Source organism: Aotus nancymaae, unplaced genomic scaffold (assembly GCF_030222135.1).
Source record: "Aotus nancymaae isolate 86718 unplaced genomic scaffold, 86718_ANA_hifiasm-v0.15.2.pri h1tg000011l, whole genome shotgun sequence".
NCBI classification, from domain to species: Eukaryota; Metazoa; Chordata; class Mammalia; order Primates; family Aotidae; genus Aotus; species Aotus nancymaae.
The window spans coordinates 86345781-86366061 of record NW_026988422.1 but is presented as its reverse complement, the minus strand read 5'-3'; the positions used below and the strand labels follow the sequence as shown (position 1 = coordinate 86366061).

Below are 20281 nucleotides of genomic sequence, written 5' to 3'. Positions count from 1 at the left end.
CCCCACACCGTCTGGGCGTCAGTCTCTCGTCGGGAAAGTCAGGGGTAGGGACCGAGTCTTCCAGGACAGCTTGGAGCCGGGACAAGCCGTTTTAAAAAGCCCGCACCCCGCTGAGGCCATCAGAGCTGCGCCGGACGGGCGGCCCTCGACGCCCACCTCGGACGGGCGGGCCCGAAGCCCCGCAGGCAGCAAGGCCCACGGGATCTGTGGGACGGGCCTCGATGGCCTGGGATCGCGACTCTGCTTCTCCGGGCTTCCGGGTCGTCTTCGGCCCCCGGACCCGCGAGGTGTAGGCGCACACGCCCCGCCCCGCCCCGCCCCCCGGGCGCGCTCTGCGCACGCGCGGTCCCCGCAATCTCGGCAGCGCACTCGCCCCGCCCCGCCCCGCCCCGCGCCCCGGGCTCGGCCCTGCCTTCCCAGCATCCCGGCTCCCTACGGCAAGCGGCGAGGCCCGAGCCCGCCGGGAGCTGGGAGCCGGGAGCGGGGCGGGGCGGCGCGCTGAGGTCAGCGCGGCGGCGGCCGGCACCGCCGTGGTTGGCTGCGCCCATACTGGCCGCGCCCTGGTTGGCTGCGGGCCGCGGGGCTGGGCCGCCGGGTCGGGGCTGGGGTCGGGGCTCGGGCGCCGGCCGGGCTTGCGCAGCGCTCAGCTCCTCGCCGCTCCTGGTCTGCGGCGGCGGCGGCGGGGAGGGCGCGGCCGCGGGCGGGGCTGAGGGCGGCGGGCGGCGGGGGCGGGCCGCCCAGACAGGGAGGGCGGCGGCGCCGAGGGGAGGAGAGCGGCCCATGGACCCGCGGGGCCCGGCGCCCCAGACTCTTCGCCGCCGAGACGGAGCCCAAGATGTCGGCCTAGGCCGGGGCGCGACGACGCGGACGGGGCGGCGAGGAGACGCCGCAGCTTCCGGGGCTCGCGGCCGCCGGGCCCCCGAGGACGCGCCCTGACGGACTGGCCGAGCGGGCGGCGAGAGGCCGGCGCGTCGGGAGCGGGCCGCGCGGCACCATGTCGGCCAAGGTGCGGCTCAAGAAGCTGGAGCAGCTGCTCCTGGACGGGCCGTGGCGCAACGAGAGCGCCCTGAGCGTGGAGACGCTGCTGGACGTGCTCGTCTGCCTGTACACCGAGTGCAGCCACTCGGCCCTGCGCCGCGACAAGTACGTGGCCGAGTTCCTGGAGTGGGGTAAGTGCGCGCCGGCAGGGCCGGACCCGCGACCCCGCGACCCCCGCGCCCGCCTCGCCCGCCTCGCCCGCCCTTCCCCGCCCGGGCGGATCCTGCGCTCAGCCGGTAGGCTTCGCCTCCTCTCACCCCGGCAGCCCCCCCAGGCCCGCTGCCCATCTCTCTCCAGCCGCTCCGTGCGCCCTCGTCCCTCTGTTTGCTCTTCATCCCTCTTTCCCCTCCGCGGTCTCGACATCCGCGTTCGGTCGTCCCGCCCCCTCATCCTGCCCCTCGGAGCCACATCCTTCGTTCCCACTCCCACCCCCTCCCCCCCGCCGGGCCCTCGCCCTGGCCGCTTCCTAGATCCACCCTCCGAGTCTGGATATCATTTCCTGCAGCACTCCCTGGGATATCCGCCCCCGCCCCCGCACCTCGCCTTTGGGGTCCAGAGGCGGCGTGGAGTTAGTTTCTTTCCCCACCCCACGCTCCTCTGGGTTGCGGGGGCAGCTGGGTGTGCTTTCTGGGTCTGCCTTGCCCACTGCCCCGTGGGACCCCCTTGGATCCCCAGGGAGCCCAACTCTAACGACTGCCTAGGTGACAGCCTGCCTCCATCTCCTTGTTGGCCAGAGCCTGAACACCCCCTTTGCTGTAACACCTTCAAGAGAATTTTAAGGTTAAAGTTTTATTTTAAATAAACCAAGCAAGAGGACTTTCTTTTTCTTTTTTTTAAATTCTAGTTCTGCCAGACTTTTGTGATATTTGGAGGGGTAGCTGGAGCTGTCACCTAAAAAGTTTCTCATCTGATTTTTGCATGCCTTCTCTAGTTCGTTTGGGATCTGTAATGTTTTAATCATTGGTTTTATTATGCTTTTTTAGGACAAATATTTGATGAAACCATTTAACGATAATTAGGGTCCTAAAGACAGGTGAAAGTGTAGAGTGCAACTCTTAATACTTCATCTCGCGAACAGCGGTGTCCTGTTAACACCCTCAGACTGTCTCACCTAAAACCACGGAGCAGGAGGGGGAAATGCTATGTGCAGGCCAGACCTATGAAAACCTTATCCTTGGGTCATGTGCGTCACTGGGCTACGACTCTTCAGTTCGAACCAGTGATTTCTAATCTTTGGAGCTGATAAAGCTGATGTTTACACGAAGAAACAAATGAACGGGTTCCAGAGTGAGGCCTCCTACTCTGCCAGATTGGTAACTGGAATTTGGAATTTTGTTTACAAATTAAAACTTAAGTTGCAGTATTCTTTAGAGGGTTTCTGTTGGGTTGCTCTGTAGTGAAATGTTAACGGTATCTTGTGAGAGCAGCAGTAAAAGAGGCCCTGAGATCCAGAACAGCCTGTGATGCTTTATTTCCGTGGGAACCGCCGTTCTTGATTGCTTACAGGATCAGTAAATTAAGAGTATTTGCTTTCTGTCGCCCTTTGTCGGTGACATGATTTCCAACTGAAAATTGACTTCACCATTGCTTTGAAAGTGAGGTCTTTGGTGCATGTTAAAGTCTGAATATTCTGTTTACCTTTCCTTTCCTTTTTTCTTTTTTTCTTTGAGGTAGAGTCTTGCTCTGTCGCCCAGACTGGAGAGCAGTGGTGCAATCTTGGCTCACTGCAAACACCACCTCCCAGGTTCAAATAATTTTGCCTCAGCCTCCCGAGTAGCTGGGACTACAGGCACGCGCTACCATGCCCGGCTAATTTCTGTAATTTTAGTAGGTACGAGGTTTCACCACGTTGGTCAGGCTGGTCTCCAACTCTTGACCTCAGGTGATCCACCTGCTTCGGCCTCCCAAAGTGCTGGGATTATAGGCGTGAACCACTGCACCAGCCATTTTTACCATTCCTTTCTCATCACTCAGTCTTCAAACCCACACAGTTCCAGTGTCAGGTTCAATTTGGTGCACCACCTGTGAGTGTGACTGGGAGGAGGAAGCAGAGGGAAAGTTGGTTTTGCTGGAAAGGTGTGGTCCCATTGGCCTCTGGCCTGGGACCTAGGAGAAGATTATTCTGAGGGCTGGGGCCCTGTGGGCCATTATGTAGCCACCTCTCTCCGCCAGATATTACTGCTGGGCTTCCCTGGAGGAAGCTCTTCTCAGCATGTGTGGAGGTCATATTTTATGAGATCTGACCTTCTAAATCTAAACAGGAACTGCATGCTGTAACACAGACATATTTTCAAAGTTGTATTCTGACTCTTTGGAAATTGTGATTACAAATAAACTACAGTATTCTCTTAACTCAGTTTGCACAAAAGTATAAATTTTCAATTATAGTTAAAAACGGGGCTGGGCGCGGTGGCTCACGCCTGTAATCCCAGCACTTTGGGAGACCGAGGCGGGTGGATCACGAGGTCAAGAGATCGAGACCATCCTGGTCAACATGGTGAAACCCCGTCTCTACTAAAAATACAAAAAATTAGCTGGGCATGGTGGTGCGTGCCTGTAATCCCAGCTACTCAGGAGGCTGAGGCAGGAGAATTGCCTGAACCCGGGAGGCGGAGGTTGCGGTGAGCTGAGATTGCGCCATTGCACTCCAGCCTGGGTAACAAGAGCGAAACTCCATCTCAAAAAACAAAACAAAACAAAACAAAAAAAAGGACTTAAAAAGTGGTGTTTAATGAAATATCAATATATTTTACAAGTATTTTAAATTCATTTATGTTAACATATACATCATTGTAATTCTGAAGTGGTGTATTTCTAGTTGATACGTGTGCAATCACTATTTAATGTTGCTTGGAATTGCCTAGTTGTTTCGATTGGAAAGCACAGAATCGTGTTTTTGTTGTTTTTTTTTTTGAGACGGAGTTTCGCTCTTGTTAGACTGGAGTGCAGTGGCCCGATCTCGGCTCACCGCAACCTCCACCTCCTGAGTTCAGGCTATTCTCCTGCCTCAGCCTCCTGAGCAGCTGGGATTACAGGCACACGCCACCATGCCCAGCTAATTTTCTGTATTTTGAGTAGAGACGGGGTTTCACCATGTTGACCAGGATGGTCTTGATCTCTTGACCTCGTGATCCACCCGCCTCCGCCTCCCAAAGTGCTGGGATTACAGGCGTACAGAATAGTCTTTTTAAACAAAACTTGGCCGGGCACGGTGGCTCACACCTGTAATCCCAGCACTTTGGGAGGCCAAGGTGGGCAGATCACCTGAGGTCGGGAGTTTGAGACCAGCCTGACCAACATGGAGAAACCCCATCTCTACTAAAAATACAAAATTAGCCAGGTGTGGTGGTGCATGCCAGTAATCCCAGCTACTTGGGAGGCTGAGGCAAGAGAATTCGCTTGAACCTGGGAGGCAGAGGTTGCGGTGAGTTGAGATTGCGCCACTGCACTCTAGCTTGGGCAATAAGAGCAAAAGTCTGTCTCAAAAAAATAGTAATAATTTTTTTAAAAAGTGATAGAGCATTATTAGGTACTCTGACTTCCAAGTGGAATTACTTCTGCTGAGGAAACCCATGCAGGCTGTCAGGCAGTGGACTGTTCAGCTTTTGGATTTACCACTCAGTGACATTGAAACCTCTCTGATCTGTTGATTCCTGTCATTCGGAAAGCCTTTCCCCACTTCCCAAATCCGTCCGGGTATCTAGTGACAATTATGGAGAATTCTTGAAACTTAAGGAAGAAAAGTAGCTGATGTAGCCCAGATTGGGAGACTTAATGAGAAATATTTGAGGAAATTTGGAAACTCTAGGTAGTAAACTTTTTACGTTTCAAAGGAAGATCATGGCCTGGTGCTGTGGCTCATGCCTGTAATTCCAGCACTTTCGGAGGCCAAGGTGGAGGACTGGTTGTGTCCAGGACGACAAGACCAGCCTGGGCAACCTGACAAAACCCAGTCTCTACAATATAAAACTTAGCTGGGCATGGTGGCGTGCACCTGTAGTCCAAGCTACTCCGGAGGCTGAGGTGGGAGGATCACTTGAGCCTGGGAGGTCAAAGCTGTAGTGAGCAGTGATCATGCCACTACACTCCAGCCTGGGCAACAGGGTTAGACCCTGTCTCATAAATAAATAGATAGATAAATAAAAGATGATGATTTTTGGCTCATATTTTCTTATTGCCACAGTGGTTGCATGGGACAAAAGACATTTCAACTTTCATCGTCGGTTTTTGTCTTTAATTTTCCTGTAGTTTGTTTATAGTTTGATTGGTTTCCTCTATGAAATCTTGGACCTAATACCTTGCTTTGCACGTACATTTCTTTAAGCTGTTTTTGAAAGTATCTTGATACCATTTGAAACAGAGCATATGAAACACTTCACAATTTCCATAAATAAATAGCAACAAATATGGACAACCCAAAGAGGTGAATTTGTTGTTGTTCATCTTTGTTACATACAAATACTGTCTCGTGTTAAATGCTTTTCCCACAGCTTATTTATAACAGCTAGTGTTGCATTTGGATGGAGCTGATGTTCAAAATCCTAGGCCCTGGGCATCAGGCCACAGTGGTCCTCTGCTTTGGCCGCTGTGTGGTCTGCAGACCAGGAGGGAGGCCTAGGGCTTGGTGCTGGTGTGGACCGTCCTCACACAGGTGGAACATGGGTTTCCAGTTCCCAGTCCGGGCATCTTCTCTCACAGTGTGCTTCCTCCTAATGAATAGAATTAATCCTCCTAGTCTTCTGGTTGAGTCCTCATTTGTGGCTTTTCTTACCATGAGTGTGACAGTACCTTCTCAGGATCCTCCTTCATGGATGCGAATGCCCATAGCTGTTAGTGTGGGGATGGCCAGCCCAAGGTGTGAGTGGGGTGACAACACCAAATTTAATAAGTAAGGTTTACCTGACACGGTGCTAAACATCTCATAATAAAAAGTGCTGGGATTACAGACGACAGCCACTGTGCCTGGCTCAAATACATTTTATCTTAATGGTTTCTCTGAATAGAATGTTTGCCTAACATGGGAATACTTTTTTAAAATAAAAGATTTAAGAAATAGGTTTTTTGAATAAGATCTGAATTATATTCTGCAGAATCTGAAACTGTAAAGAAAAAAAAGATGTGAATTATAGGGAAATGTTGGGATTGCATGATAAAAATTAGATGAACATAATTCAAATAATGTAAATTTTATGGTATCTTATTTGATACTATCATAGCATGAGATAGGACAGTTGAAACCATTAAATGTTAACGACCCAGCCCTACCTTTTCTATCTTAAAACCTCAGGCCAGGCGCAATGGCTCACACCTGTAATCCCAGCACTTTGAGAGGGCAAGGTAGGCAGATCACCTGAGGTCAGGAATTTGAGACCAGCTTGGCCAACATGACGAAACCCCGTCTCTACTAAAAATACGAAAATTAGCCAGATGTGGTGACAGGCGCCTGTAATCCTAGCTTCTCGGGAGGCCGAGGCAGGAGAATCTCGTGAACCCGGGAGGCAGAGGTGCGGTGAGCTGAGATGGTGAACAAGACCCTGTCTCCAAAAAAACCTGTTTTTTCCATGACAGTTGGGCTTTAAAGTGAACAGCAGTTGTCTATCTTAAATCTAACTTTAAAGAAATAAAATTGGGGCCGGGCGCGGTGGCTCAAGCCTGTGATCCCAGCACTTTGGGAGGCCGAGGCAGGTGGATCACGAAGTCAAGAGATCGAGACCATCCTGGTCAACATTGTGAAACCCCGTCTCTACTAATACAAAAAAATTAGCTGGGCATGGTGGCGCGTGCCTGTAATCCCAGCTACTCAGGAGGCTGAGGCAGGAGAATTGCCTGAACCCAGGAGGCGGAGGTTGCGGTGAGCCGAGATCGCGCCATTGCACTCCAGCCTGGGTAACGAGAGCGAAACTCCGTCTCAAAAAAAAAAAAAAAAAAAAAAAAGAAATAAAATTGGATTTTTAAGAAATAGTTCTCACTTCTGGATACTACTGTGTGAAGTACCTGAAAAAATTTAAAATGTGCAGTGAATTGCCCTTCAAGCAAAACACTTGACTGCACGTAAGTTAAAGAACTCACAGTACTGCAGGGTTGACAGCTCCTCTCCTTGCCTCTGCCCTGCCTCTTGTCACCAAGCCAGGTGCCCTTAGAAATCTGTTTGTGCTGACATCAGTGATGCTGGATAAACAGGCAGGCACACAGGACTGTTAATTCCAAACTATATTAAATACAGCGAAACTACATGCTTTTCTCCGAAAGGAGACAGAAAGCTTTTTTTTTTTTTCCTGGAAGAGACTAGAAATAATGTTACCATGTAATCTCATCCCAAAACACATAGCATAATACCCATTAGTCCTTGACCACCTTTGTTTTATTCTTCGATTCTCGAGTGTTATGGGATGACAGTATGTTTTGGTTACCTTAAATTTGTGTGAGAAGCTCACAGAAAGGCTTTCATTAATGAGAATGGATGAGGGGAAATACACTCCCCTTAAATCTAAAATCAGAAGTGTTTTGGCAATGTGAACAGTGTGTAGTAATCCTTTTTGCCCCGCAAATAGGCTAGACACTAGGAGATAAAGGTCAAGTTTCACAGTTTGATTTTAAACAATTTGTGTTGGGGGTTAGGTTTTTGGTTAGTTTTATTGATCGTTAGGTCATCGTGGCAACAAAATTATTTTTAGATTAAAACTGCAAAAAGAATCAATATAAGGGAACTTTGGATTTTTGTTTTTCTTGGGAAGGAATTAGAAATTCAAAGATAAATTTGAATGGAATGATATAATTACATTCAAATTCTGTCCTTGGATTGGAGCCTCTTTGGAGAACACTTGGGACCTATTGTAAGGTGATTTCCAGTGTTAATTTAGGTGATGATTCCCCTGACTTCCAAAATCGCAGAGTCATAGGTTGGAAAACTGTTAGGAATTTATTTTTTCCCCTCAAGACAGTCTTGCTCTGTCACCTAGGCTGGAGTGCAGTGGCCCTGTCATGACTCACTGCAGCCTTGACCTCCCAGCTCAGGCAGTACTCCAGCCTCAGCCTCCTGAATAGCTGGGGTTGTAGGCATGCACCACTATGCCTGGCTAATTTTTTATTTTTTGAGGAAACGAGGTCTTGCTGTGTTGCCAAGGCTGGAATTGAACTCAGGCTCAAGTGATCCTCCTACCTTGCCCTCCCAAATGTTGGGATTACAAGCGTGAGCCACTGTGCTCCGCCATGTTAGGAATTTGGGGAGGTCACGTTGCTTGCCCTCTAGCCGGCTCCTTACTCTCCCTTTTCCCTAATCCTTTCTGGGTGAGCATCCCTCTAATCAGCATTTCTGTCCTTCACAGGACTGTGGTCACCCTCAAGCCACCTTGCAGGTGCCTGATTTCAAATATCTTTTTTTGGTCAGCATGGTGGCTCACACCTGTAATCCCAGCACTTTGGGAGGCCGAGGTGAGCAGATCACGAGGTCAGGAGTTCAAGACTAGCTTGGCCAACGTGGCAAAACCTCGTCTCTACTAAAAATACAAAAAAATTAGCTGGGCATGGTGGCGCGCAACTGTCATCCCCGCTTCTCGGAAGTCTGAGGCAGGAGGATTGCTTGAACCTGGGAGGCAGAGGTTGCAGTGAGCTGAGATTGAGCCACTGCACTCTAGCCTGGACGACAGAGGGCGACTCTTGTCTCAAAAATAAGTAAATAAATAAAGAAGTATCTTTATTTTATTTTAGCATTTTCTTTCTGTTCTCATTGTTAGTGACCTAGCTGAAGCGTTCAGGTTCTCAGACGTAAATGAATGCCTTTCCCACTTGCAGTTTTAAATGCCTCTGCCGGACCAGTCTCCGTCTTCATCACTCTGCCTTTCCAGAACCACAGTGCCTTCATATTCTGTTGCTTTTAAGATAAAAAGTCTGGTATCCACAATTCAGTATTAGAATTTGAAATTGACCTAAAAAGACGCATTTAATCTTAGTTTTAGAAGTTAAGGTTATGACTGGAAGAGGTGGCTCACACCTGTAATCCCAGCACTTTGGGAGGCTGAGGCAGGTGGATTACAAGGTCAGGAGTTCGAGACCAGCCTGGCCAACATGGTGAAACCCTATCTTTACTAAAAATACAAAAGATTAGCCAGGTGTGGTGGGGGGTACCTGTTACCCCAGCTACTTGGGAGGCTGAGGCAGGAGGATCCCCTGAACCCGGGAGGTGGAGGTTGCAGTGAGCTGAGGTTGTGCCATTGCACTCCAGTCTGGGCAACAAGAGCGAAACTCCCATCTCAAAAAAAAAAAAAAAAAAAGTTGAGGTTAACAGCACTTCCCACCATGTCCCATGGGGTTATTTTGTTTAAATATAATTTAACCTTTATGAATGTAATGCATGTGCTTAGTTTTGGAACCCAAGCAGTACTACAGGGTAATGATGCAAGACAGCAGTCCCTCTACCAGCCGCTCGCTTCGCACTCCAGCTTCCCACAGATGACCGCTTTTAACTCCTGTTTCTACTTATCATTTTAGTTAGGATCACATTTAGCTGCCAGTAATGGAGCACAAAGTGACAGTGACTTAAATCAGGTTGATTTCTGTCTCTTGTGAAGTTGACATGTCAGCAGTCAGTGCTGGTTGGACAGCCTGGCTCCCAGAAGCCTCCGGGCTGCGGCCTTTTCCCACCCTCAGACCTCCATCTGAGACGGCGGCCATCCCACCACCCTCCTTCAGCCAGGCAGGCTGGGGGTGGGATGTTACTATAGAAAAATCTTGGATATTGGTGGGTGTTTAGCAATGCCTGCCTCAAATTTCATGCTTCTGTATAGCATGCTGCTAATTTATGGTTTTTCCATTTTGGACATTATCTGCTGACTTCTGCGTAGAAGAGGCTTTAGAACTGTTCTGTGTTCTCTCTCCCTTCATTGCCTGAGGCACATCCACCCCTTGCTCTTTCTCCCTGTTCTAAATATGTTTATATGGTTTTGTTTGATTGACATTCAGTGTCTTATTATTAGGTAACTGTCTTCACAGCTTACCCACGTAAGATACCGTTATACTAAGGGAAATATTTTTGGGTTATTGGAGTGAATTTTCTTTTCTTTTTTTTTCTTATAATAATCCCATGGAGTATTTTTTTTTTCTTTTTAAGGAGACTCGCTCTGTCGCCCAGGCTGGAGTGCAGTGGCGTGATCTCAGCTCACTGCAGCCTCCACCTCCTGGATTCAAGTGATTCTCCTGCCTCAGCCTCCCGAGTAGCCGGCAGGCACCTGCCATCACGCCTGACTAATTTTTATATTTTTGATACAGACGGAGTTTCACCATGTTGGCCAGGCTGGTCTTGAACTCCCGACCTCAAGTGATCCACCCACATTGGCCTCCCAAAGTGCTGGGATTATAGGTGTGAACCACCACGCCCAGCTGAATTTTCTTTAGCTTGGTTTTCAGCATACAGTCGTGGATTTAGTGCCAGGTTTTTAACTAGAATTCCTCCATTAAACACCCCAAGTAATCTTACCACCTTCATCCCTTCCAGAGCTGCTGCTTTCTGTTTCAGCCTGGGCTGTGTGTCCTACATGCCTGCTACTGAGCAGTCCTCCTCGGAGTTCTTTTCATTCCTTGCAGGAATTCTTTGTGTTTCTCTCCTCTGTTGAATTCCCCTTTCTGCATTCTGTGTCTTTTATCTTTTGGTGAAGTGAATCTTCTAGTAGCTTCCTAAGAAAGAATATATTGGAAGTAAATTTTTTGACCCAGGTGTGTCTGAAAATGCCCTTTCTTCCCGCACATTCGAATGACAGTTTGCCTGGGTGCGGAACTCCAGATAAGAAGTCATTGTTCCTCAGACGTTTCAACATGTGGAGCCATTGCTGTCTGAACTGACAGTGCTGGTAATGAGAAGTCTGAGACCACATTGGTTTCCACCTCTCTGTGTGGAACTTTTCTTTTTTAAAATCTCTGGAAGCTTTCAGGGAACTCTGTTTATCTCTAATGCTCTTTGATGGGTCTTTTGATTGGGAGGCTTGGGTCCTTCAGCTCTGGGAGACTTTTGTCGATAATACTGTAGCTTTAATCTTTTCGTTCTTATTTTATTTCTTTTCCAAGATGGAGTCTTGCTCTGTGACCCAGGCGGGAGCGCAGTGGTGCGATCTTGGCTCACTGCAACCTCCGCCTCCCTGGTTCAAGCAATTCTCCTGCGTCAGCCTCCTGAGTAGCTGGGATTACAGGCATGTGCCACCACGCCAGACTAATTTCTGTATTCTTAGTAGAGATGGGGTTTCACCATGTTGGCCAGGCTGGTCCCGAACTCCCAAGCTCAGATGATCCGCCTGCCTTGGCCTCCCAAAGTGCTGGGGTTAAAGGCATGAGCCACCGCTCCTGGCCTCTTTTTTCTTTTTTTTTTTTGAGAGAGAGTCTTAGTCTGCCGCCCAGGCTGGAGTGCGGTGGTGCAATCTGAGCTTGAACCTCCACCTTCCACGTTCAAGCGTTTGTGTCTCAGCTTCCCTAGTAGCTGGGATTACAGGCATGCACCACCATGCCTGGCTAGTGTTTGTATTTTTAGTAGAGATGGGGTTTTACCATGTTGGCCAGACTGGTCTTGAACTCCTGCCTCATGTAATCTGCCTACCTCAGCTTCCCAAAATGCTGGAATTACAGGTGTGAACCACTGTGCTCAGCCTTGTTCTGATTTTTTAAGGAGAGGTTATCAACTTTATGCTCTAGTTTTTACATTGAATTTTTATTTCTGACATTGTATCTTTCATTTTTAAGTATTCTTGGCTGGGTTTGTGGTGGCTCACGCCTGTAATCCCAGCACTTTGGGAGGCCGAGGCAGGTGGATCACCTGAAGTGAGGAATTTGAGATCCGCCTGACCGACATGGGGAAACCCCGTCTATACTAAAAATACAAAAATTAACTGAGCATGGTGGCAGGTGCCTGTAATCCCAGCTACTCTGGTGGCTGAGGCAGGAGAATCGCTTGAACCTGGGAGGTGGAGGTTGCTGAGATTACACCACTGCACTCCATCCTGGGTGACAGAGACTCTGTCTCAAAAAAAAAAAGTGTTCTCTTTCTCAGTATTCCTGTTTTTAACATCTTCTGTTTCATGAAGGCAAATTTTTGTTTTGTTTTGAGATGAAATCTTACTCGGCTCACTGCAACCTCTGCCCCCTGGGTTCAAGTGATTCTCCTGCCTCAGCCTCCCCAGTAGCTGGGACTACAGGTGTGCGCCACCACACCTAGCTACTTTTTGTATTTTTAGTAGAGATGGTGTTCCACCACATTGGTCAGACTGGTTTTCAACTCCTGACATTGTGATCCGCCCGCCTCAGCCTCCCAAAGTGCTTGGATTACAGGCGTGAGCCACCACGCCCGGCCTGGTGATACTTTTTAAACACATTACTCTATGTTTATTTAATGTTTTAGTGATTCATGCACGTGTTTGTTGTATAGACATTTCCTCTGCCTCCTGTCTTGTCTGTTTCCTGCACGTTTTCACCTGTTTGCTACTTTGGTCATTCTTTTTGTTGGAGGCTTCTCTCTGAAAATCTGATGATTACTGGCTGTCTTTCCATGATTATGAGTGGGCTTATTGGAAATTCCCTGTATGCATGGGTGAACTTTAAGTGTTGAGTCTCACCATGAGGAAATAGAGCATGGACCCTGCCAATTTGAGGGGCACTATCAGAAGTTGGTGATACAATTCTTTATTTTGGGGCTATCAGTCTCCCCAGAGAGGAGTTTCCAGTCTTCTGCTTGGGGTGTGGGGATTGGGGGCATAGCTGTCAGTTTCTGGGAAGGTGGCTGAGGTTGAGGAGGGCTGGTGGGTGAGGATCTGACCGCTTCTCCCATAGACTTGAAGTGGGTCCTCTTTTCTGCCCATTACCCTCAGGCCCTCCAAGATACGAACGCCTCTTCTAATTCCCCAGCCTTGTTGCCCATGCTGCGCAGTTAAGTTTTGGTTTTCTGGCTTTGCTGAATTAGATACCACTCGTCCATTTGCTTTTTCCCACTGTGCAAAATCGTGTTGCCATTTCTAGTCTGCTGCCATTCCTTGTCATTCACTTAACAAATATTTTTTAAAGACTTAAGATGTGCTAGGTGCTGCAGTGGTGAAGAAAAAAATCCTGTTCTCCTGGAGCTCACGTTGTCCTTGAGGCTCTGTGGTGATGTCATTATGTCCGCTGTGGTTTCCAGGTGTGCGAGGCACCTGAGCTCTCATCTCTACATGGAGTCAGAGCGTAGTTCCTCTTTGTTTTGATTTGGATATGTTGCTGTTTGTATTCTTACACTTACTTACTTGAAAGATTCCCCCTTGAGTAGAAGGAAGAAATGGGACGAGGGGAGGGCAGATTTTTCTCTCATAACTGCATGAGCATTGGAGGAGAGAGAGGAGAAAGGGCTCATAAGAATGTGAAGACGTGGGGAGTGCCTGAAGGGAGTGCTGAAAGTGGGAAAGGATGGCTGGACAGCGCCTGCTCTTCCGCCTACTCTGGTGGCTGGGAGGGTGCGGAGGATGCGGGGGTCCCTGTGGAGACCATGTGATGTGGGGATGTTCACAGCTGGGCATTTGTGACTCAGGAATTGCCTGTAGAAACGTCATCTTTCTGGGAATGTCATAGAGCTGTGTTTAACTCCAAAGCCTTTGTTATGTAGGAAATCATTGAAAATCAACCAGAGCAGAATAAGAAATATTCTTGCCTCTCATCATTCTCTGAAAACACGAAGAACGTAGTGAGATGCAAAGGTGAATACACCTCCCGTACCATAGCACCCAGAAGAGCATTTCAGGGCTCCTGCTCTGTTGTACCTCACCCTTGTTAGTGTGAAAAAATTGAATTAAAATAATTCAATCTATCATTTTGTTAAAAAAAAATTATATCAGTGAGCTGAATTTACTTTTCAACATTTATTTATGTATTTTAGAGACAGGGTCTCCCTTTTTTGGCCAGGCTGGTCTCAAGCTCCTGAGCTCAAGGGATCCTCCTGCGTCAGCCTCCCAAAGTGCTGAGATTACAGGCATGAGCCACCACGCCCTCTTGCTTTGTTGCCTAGACTGGAGTGCAGTGGCGCGATCTCAGCTCACTGCAACCTCTGCCTCTCGGGTTCAAGTGATTCTCCTGCCTCAGCCTCCCGAGTAGCTGGGATTACAGGCATGTGCCACCACACCTGGCTAATTTTATATTTTTAGTAGAGGTGGAGTTTCACCGTGTTAGGCTGGTCTCGAATGCCTACCACCTGCCTGGGTCTCCTAAAGTGCTGGGATTACAGATGTGAGCCACCGTGCCTGGCCCAGATGTTTGTTTTCTAACCCGAAGTATTTGAAATCAAATTTTTGAAAAGTCGTATGTACCTTTAAAATGAAACTGTTTTCAGATATGTGAGAAATACTGTCAGACTAGCAGCAAATGGAGAAGTTACTGGAAATGCCCTATGTCCAGTTTTACCAGTTAATTAAGGTATCAGAGATGGCATTTATATTATACTGTATCAGAACAAGAAATGTTTCTCAAAACATCAGACACTGACATGGTTTTATTAACCAAAATGATAAGCCTGGATATATTTCCTTCTACAAATATTGAGGTATTTTTTTAAAAAGCAAGATTTGTGTTTATGAAGTTTTGATAATCCTTGTGACATAATAGGGTTTTTAAACAGAAACTGGATGTCTCTCAGCAATATGAGAGAAATTTTAAGTTGAATTATACCGCTGATTTTATATTTATTTTTAGTTTTATCATTATTTTTGAGATGGAGTCTCGCTCTGTTGTCCAGGCTGGAGTGCAGTGTTGTGATCTTGACTCACTTCAACCCCTGCCTCCCAGGTTTTTTTTTTTTTTTTTTTTTTTTTTTTTGGTGAAAAAGAAAGGCTTCTCTGCTATTTACAATTACCAGATAATTTCTTTTTTCTTGTTTTTTTATTTTTATTTTTGGTAACAGCTTTATCAAGATTCAACTCATGCATAATTTACCTGTTTAAAGTGTACAGTTGAGTGTCAATGTATTTTAGTATATTCATCGAGTTGTGCAACCACCTCCACTATCTTATTCCAGAACATTTCTTCACCTCCAAAGGAACCCTGTACCCTTTAGCTGTCACCTCCAACTGTACCCTCACCCCAGCCCTGAGCAAATCTATAAATATATTTATTTATTTTGTGTGTGTGTATATATATATATATATATATATTTTTTTTTTTTTTTTTTTTTTTGAGATGGATTCTTACTCTGTCACCCAGGCTGGAGTGCAATGGCACCATCTTGGCTCACTGCAACCTCTGCCTCTTGGCTTCAAGCAATTCTTCTGCCTCAGTCTCCTGAGTAGCTGGGATTACAGGCCTGAGCCACCAAGCCTGACTAAGTTTTGTATTTTTAGTAAAGATGGGGTTTTTCACCATGTTGGCCAGGCTGGTCTCGAACTCCTGACCTCAGGTGATCCGCCCACCTGGGCCTCCCAAAGTACCTTTTTTTGAGATGGATTCTTACTCTGTCACCCAGGCTGGAGTGCAATGGCACCATCTTGGCTCACTGCAACCTCTGCCTCTTGGGTTCAAGCAATTCTTCTGCCTCAGTCTCCTGAGTAGCTGGGATTACAGGCCTGAGCCACCAAGCCTGACTAAGTTTTGTATTTTTAGTAAACATGGGGTTTTTCACCATGTTGGCCAGGCTGGTCTCGAACTCCTGACCTCAGGTGATCCGCCCACCTGGGCCTCCCAAAGTACCTTTTGTTTATTTTTAATAATGATGCTCTGAACGTTAATGTACAAGTTTTCGTGGGATATATGTTTTCATTTTCCTCGAGTACATACCTTAGAGTAGAATTGCTAGGTCATGTGAAGGCTCTGTGTGGAGCATCCCAGGGAACTACCAGGTTGTTTCCTACAGCAGTCTGCATCTGCATCCCCACCAGCAGCCCACGGGGTTTCTGGTATCTCCACATCCTTGCCAACACTTGTTATTTTCTGATTTTTAAAATTCTAGCTGTTGTAGTGGTATGAAGTCGTTTCTCATTGTGGTTTGGATTTGCTTTTCCCTAATAGTGAATGTTGTTGAGCATCTTTTCGTGTGTTCATTTGCCATTTGTATATCTTCTTTGGAGAAGTGTCTATTCAGGTTATTTACTCATTTAAAAAATTGTGTTGTCTTTTTGTTGAATTTAGAGGTCTTTGTATATTCTGGATAGAAGCCCCATATTGGACTATGATTTGCAAGTATTTTCTCCCATTTTGTGGGTTGTCATTTCACTGTCTTTTTTTTTAAGAGATGGGGTTTCTCCATGATGGCCAGGCTGGACTTGAACTCCTGACCTCAGGAGATCCACCCACCTCGGCCTCCCAAAGTGCTAGGATTACAGGCTTGAGCCACCGCGCCTGGCAACTGTCTTAATGGTATCCTTTGAAGCACAGATGTTCTCAGTTTTGATAAAGTCTAATTTAACTTTTTTTTTTAAAGCTGATTTATTACAAGTCTCCAAGAGGGCTTTATTTTTTCTTTTCAACATCTCGTTCTTCAGCTTCCTGGGCTCTTTTTTGCCCATATGCCAACAAGCCGGGTGTTGGCACAGGCCATGTGGAGACTAGTGAAGGCTTTGAAATTCTCCTCAGCAATGACTTGGGCTTTCTCCTTCTTACAGACATTCGGGATGGGCATGACTGGCTCTGTCAGCTGGGTGGCCAGTTTCAGTTCTTCAGCAGAATTGTCTCCCTTCTTGGAGGCCAAGGGCTTCCTGGGGAAGAGGATGAGTTTGAAGTGTACTCCTCCAGCTGCTGTACCTTGGCCTGCAGGGAGTGGCTTCGTGGACTCATTACCCCTCCTTGGATTCACAGAGATCCCAGTGGTCCAGGCCACCTTCCTGTGAATGCCAGCCACCAAATTCCTCCATGCTGCAGCCACGGCCGGGCGCGCACCTTGGTGTGATACTGACTGTGCTGCATGATGGGCCGGATGGGAAACGATGCAGTGCGCAGGGCAGTGCGGGGGGCGCTTTGGCTTTACTGGGCCTTGCATCTGCGGATCTTCCGGGCCGGCTGGGTCAACCATGTGGCCATGTGCCAGCTGCCAGACCTTGTGGAAGTGGGGCTTCCATGCCATTCCAGCTGGGCATCATGGCTGCCTAGGGCCCTCCTGCACAGGAAAACAAATTCAACTAGTTTTTGTTGTTGTTGCTGTGGTGTCATATCTAGCAAATGCAAGGTCACAAAGTTTTCTACCTGTGTTTTCTTCTACGAGTTTTTTTAGTTTTAACATTTACATTTAGTTCTTTGATCAATTTTGAGTTAATTTTTGATACGAGGTAGAAGGGTTATATTCATTCTTTTTTTGCATGGAGATATCCAATTGTTCCAATGATGTTATTCTTTCCCCCATGGAATGGTCTTGAAATCCTTGTCCAAATCAGTTGACTGTAAATGTATGAGTTTCTTTCTGGACTCTCTGTTGTATTCCATTAATGTATATGTCTGTTCTTGGCCGGGCGCCATGGCTCAAACCTGTAATCCCAGCACTTTGGGAAGCCAAGGCAGGCAGATCACAAGGTCAAGAGATCGAGACAATCCTGGCCAACATGGTGAAAACCTCGTCTCTACTTAAAATACAAAAATTATCTGCACGTGGTGGTGCACACCTGTAGTACCAGCTACTCGGGAGGCTGAGGCGGGAGAATCGCTTGAACCTGGGAGGCGAAGGTTGCAGTGAACTGACATCATGCCACTGCACTCCAGTCTGGAGACAGACAGAGACTCCATCTCAAAAATAAATAAATTAAATTAAAATTTAAAAAGTTTTACAGTTTTCAGAGTGAGAGTTGTTTTCTTTTTAATTGGAGTAAAAATATATAAAATAAAATTTGCCTTTTTAACTACTTTTGTTTTTTGAGATGGAATTTTTGTTCTTGTTGCCCAGGCTGGAGTACAGTGGCTCGATGTCAGCTCACTGCAACTTCTGCCTCTGAGGTTCAAGCGATTCTGCTGCTTCAGTCTCCCGAGTAGCTGGGATTACAGGCACCGCCATCATGCACAGCTAATTTTTATATTTTTAGTAGAGCCGGGGTTTCACCATCCTGGCCAGGCTGGTCTTGAACTCCTGACCTTAGGAGATCCACGCATCTCAGCCTCCCAAAGTGTTGGGATTACAGGCGTGAGCCACCACGCCTGGCCTATCATCTTCCTTATTTCTGTTAATGTTAGTAGTAGTGTCCCTTCTTTTATTTCTGTCCTAGCAATTTGAGTTGCCGCTTTTTTTTTCTTGGTCAATCTCAAAAATGGCTACAATTGTACATTTTATATTACATATGTTATATATATTTTATCAGAATAAAAGATAGCTTGTAATTCCAGTACTTTGGGAGGCTCAGATGGGCGAATCGCTTGAGTTCCAGACCAGCCTGGGCAACATAGTGAGGCCCCCTCTCTACAAAAAAATGGAAAAATTAGCTGGACGTGGTTGTGCTCACCTCTAGTCTCAGCTACTTAGGAGGCTGAGGTGGGAGGATTGCTTGAGCCCAGGAGGTGGAGTTTGCAATAAGCCAGGATCAGGAGCTGCACTCCAGCCTGGGTGACAGAGTGAGACTGCGTTTCTAAAAATAGAAAGTAATTGGCTGGACATGGTGGCTTACGCCTATAATCCCAGAACTTTGGGAGGCCAAGGCAGCCTGACCAACATAGAGAAACCTCATCTCTACTAAAAATTAGCCGGGTGTAGTGGCACGCACCTGTAGTCCCAGCTACTCAAGAGGCTGAGTCAGGAGGATCGCTTGAACCTGGGAGGCGGAAGTTGCAATGAGATCGCGCCATTGCATTCCAGCCTGGGCAACAAGAGTGAAACTCTGTCTCAAAATAAATAAGTAAAAAGTAATTGTAAGTAAGTATACTTGCTGCTTGGGAGGCTGAAATGGGAGGATTGCTTGAGCCTGGGGAGGTCGAAGCTGCAGTGAGCTGTGATTGTGCCACTGCACCCCAGCCTGGGTGGCAGGGTGACACTCTGTCTAAAAGGAAAAAGAAAAAGTGTGCTCATGATAAAATAAATTCAAACAGTACAAGAAGTAGGTATGCTATGAAAAGTGAAAGCTTCCTTCCCCCTAATTATTATTATTATTATTTTTATTATTATTTTTAATCTTTTTTTTCTTTGAGACGGAGTTTCGCTCTTGTTACCCAGGCTGGAGTGCAATGGCGCGATCTCGGCTCACCACAACCTCCGCCTCCTGGGTTCAGGCAATTCTCCTGCCTCAGCCTCCTGAGTAGCTGGGATTACAGGCACGCGCCACCACGCCCAGCTAATTTTTTTTGTATTAGTAGAGACGGGGTTTCACCATGTTGACCAGGATGGTCTCGATCTCTTGACCTCGTGATCCACCTGCCTCGGCCTCCCAAAGTGCTGGGATTACAGGCTTGAGCCACCGCGCCCGGCTATTATTATTTTTAAAGATGGGGTTTCACCATATTGGTCAGGCTGGTCTCGAACTCCTGACCCTTGTGATCAGCCTGCCTTGGCCTCCCAAAGTTCTGGGATTACAGGTGTGAGCCATTGTGCCCTGTCAGTTTTAACAGTTGTGTGTTATCTTTGGAATATTTTGGTGTCAGAATTGTGGTAGAGTTTTAGGAAAAATTATGAAGCATTCAGTCTTGTGTTCAATAATTTTTTATTTTATTGTATTACTAGTTTTTATGACAGAAGTGCAGTGGCATGATCATGGCTGACTGCAGCCTTGACCTCCCGGGCTCAGGTGATCCTTCCACCTCGCCATCTTGAGTAGCTGGGACTATGGGTGTGCACTTCCACACTAGGCTAATTTTTGTATTTTGGTACAGACGAGATTTTGCCATGTTGCTCAGTTTGGTTTCAAACTCCTGAGCTCAAGTGATCCTCCTGCCTTGGCCTTCTGAAGTGCTAGTGTATTACAAGTGTGAGCCACTATGCCTGGCCTAATTTTTAATATTTTGTAGAGATGAGGTTTTACTGTGTTGCCCAGGCTGGTCTCAAATTCCTGGGCTCAAGTGATTCCCCTGCCTTGGCCTCCCAAAGTGCTGGAATTACAGGTGTGACCCACCATACCTGATGCCTGAAAAATATTTTAGAGAGTGAAGTTTTAAAATATTCATTTATAAAACCACCTGAATACAGTGTTTTCCAGTGGGAGATATTCTTGAACTTCTAAATACTTTCCAAAGTTAATATTCTGTAATAGTTAGGCTTTTTTGTTGATTTTGTAATTAGTCTCTTAGAAACACCATCCATTTAATCAATAATTTCTGGTTTATAAACATAAAGTTGTAAGTTTGGTGTAAGCAG

At 47.0% G+C, this 20281-nt stretch overlaps 1 protein-coding gene across 4 annotated transcripts in view; it reads left to right on the top strand.

Moving 5' to 3' along the window:
• Positions 1-611: 611 nt before the first annotated feature.
• The window catches only part of CDC42BPB (CDC42 binding protein kinase beta), a 112434-nt gene continuing 92764 nt past the window's right edge, over positions 612-20281 (top strand). For 2 of the 4 annotated variants that reach the window (XM_012471198.3, XM_012471197.3), the window contains exon 1: positions 612-1169. In XM_012471198.3, coding sequence (XP_012326621.1) covers positions 995-1169 — 175 coding nt within the window. In that variant the 5' untranslated portion in view covers positions 612-994. Of the gene's footprint in view, positions 1170-2232; positions 2352-20281 lie in introns of those variants that run through there. The other 2 variants (XM_064375241.1, XM_021675233.2) reach the window with 2 other exon arrangements.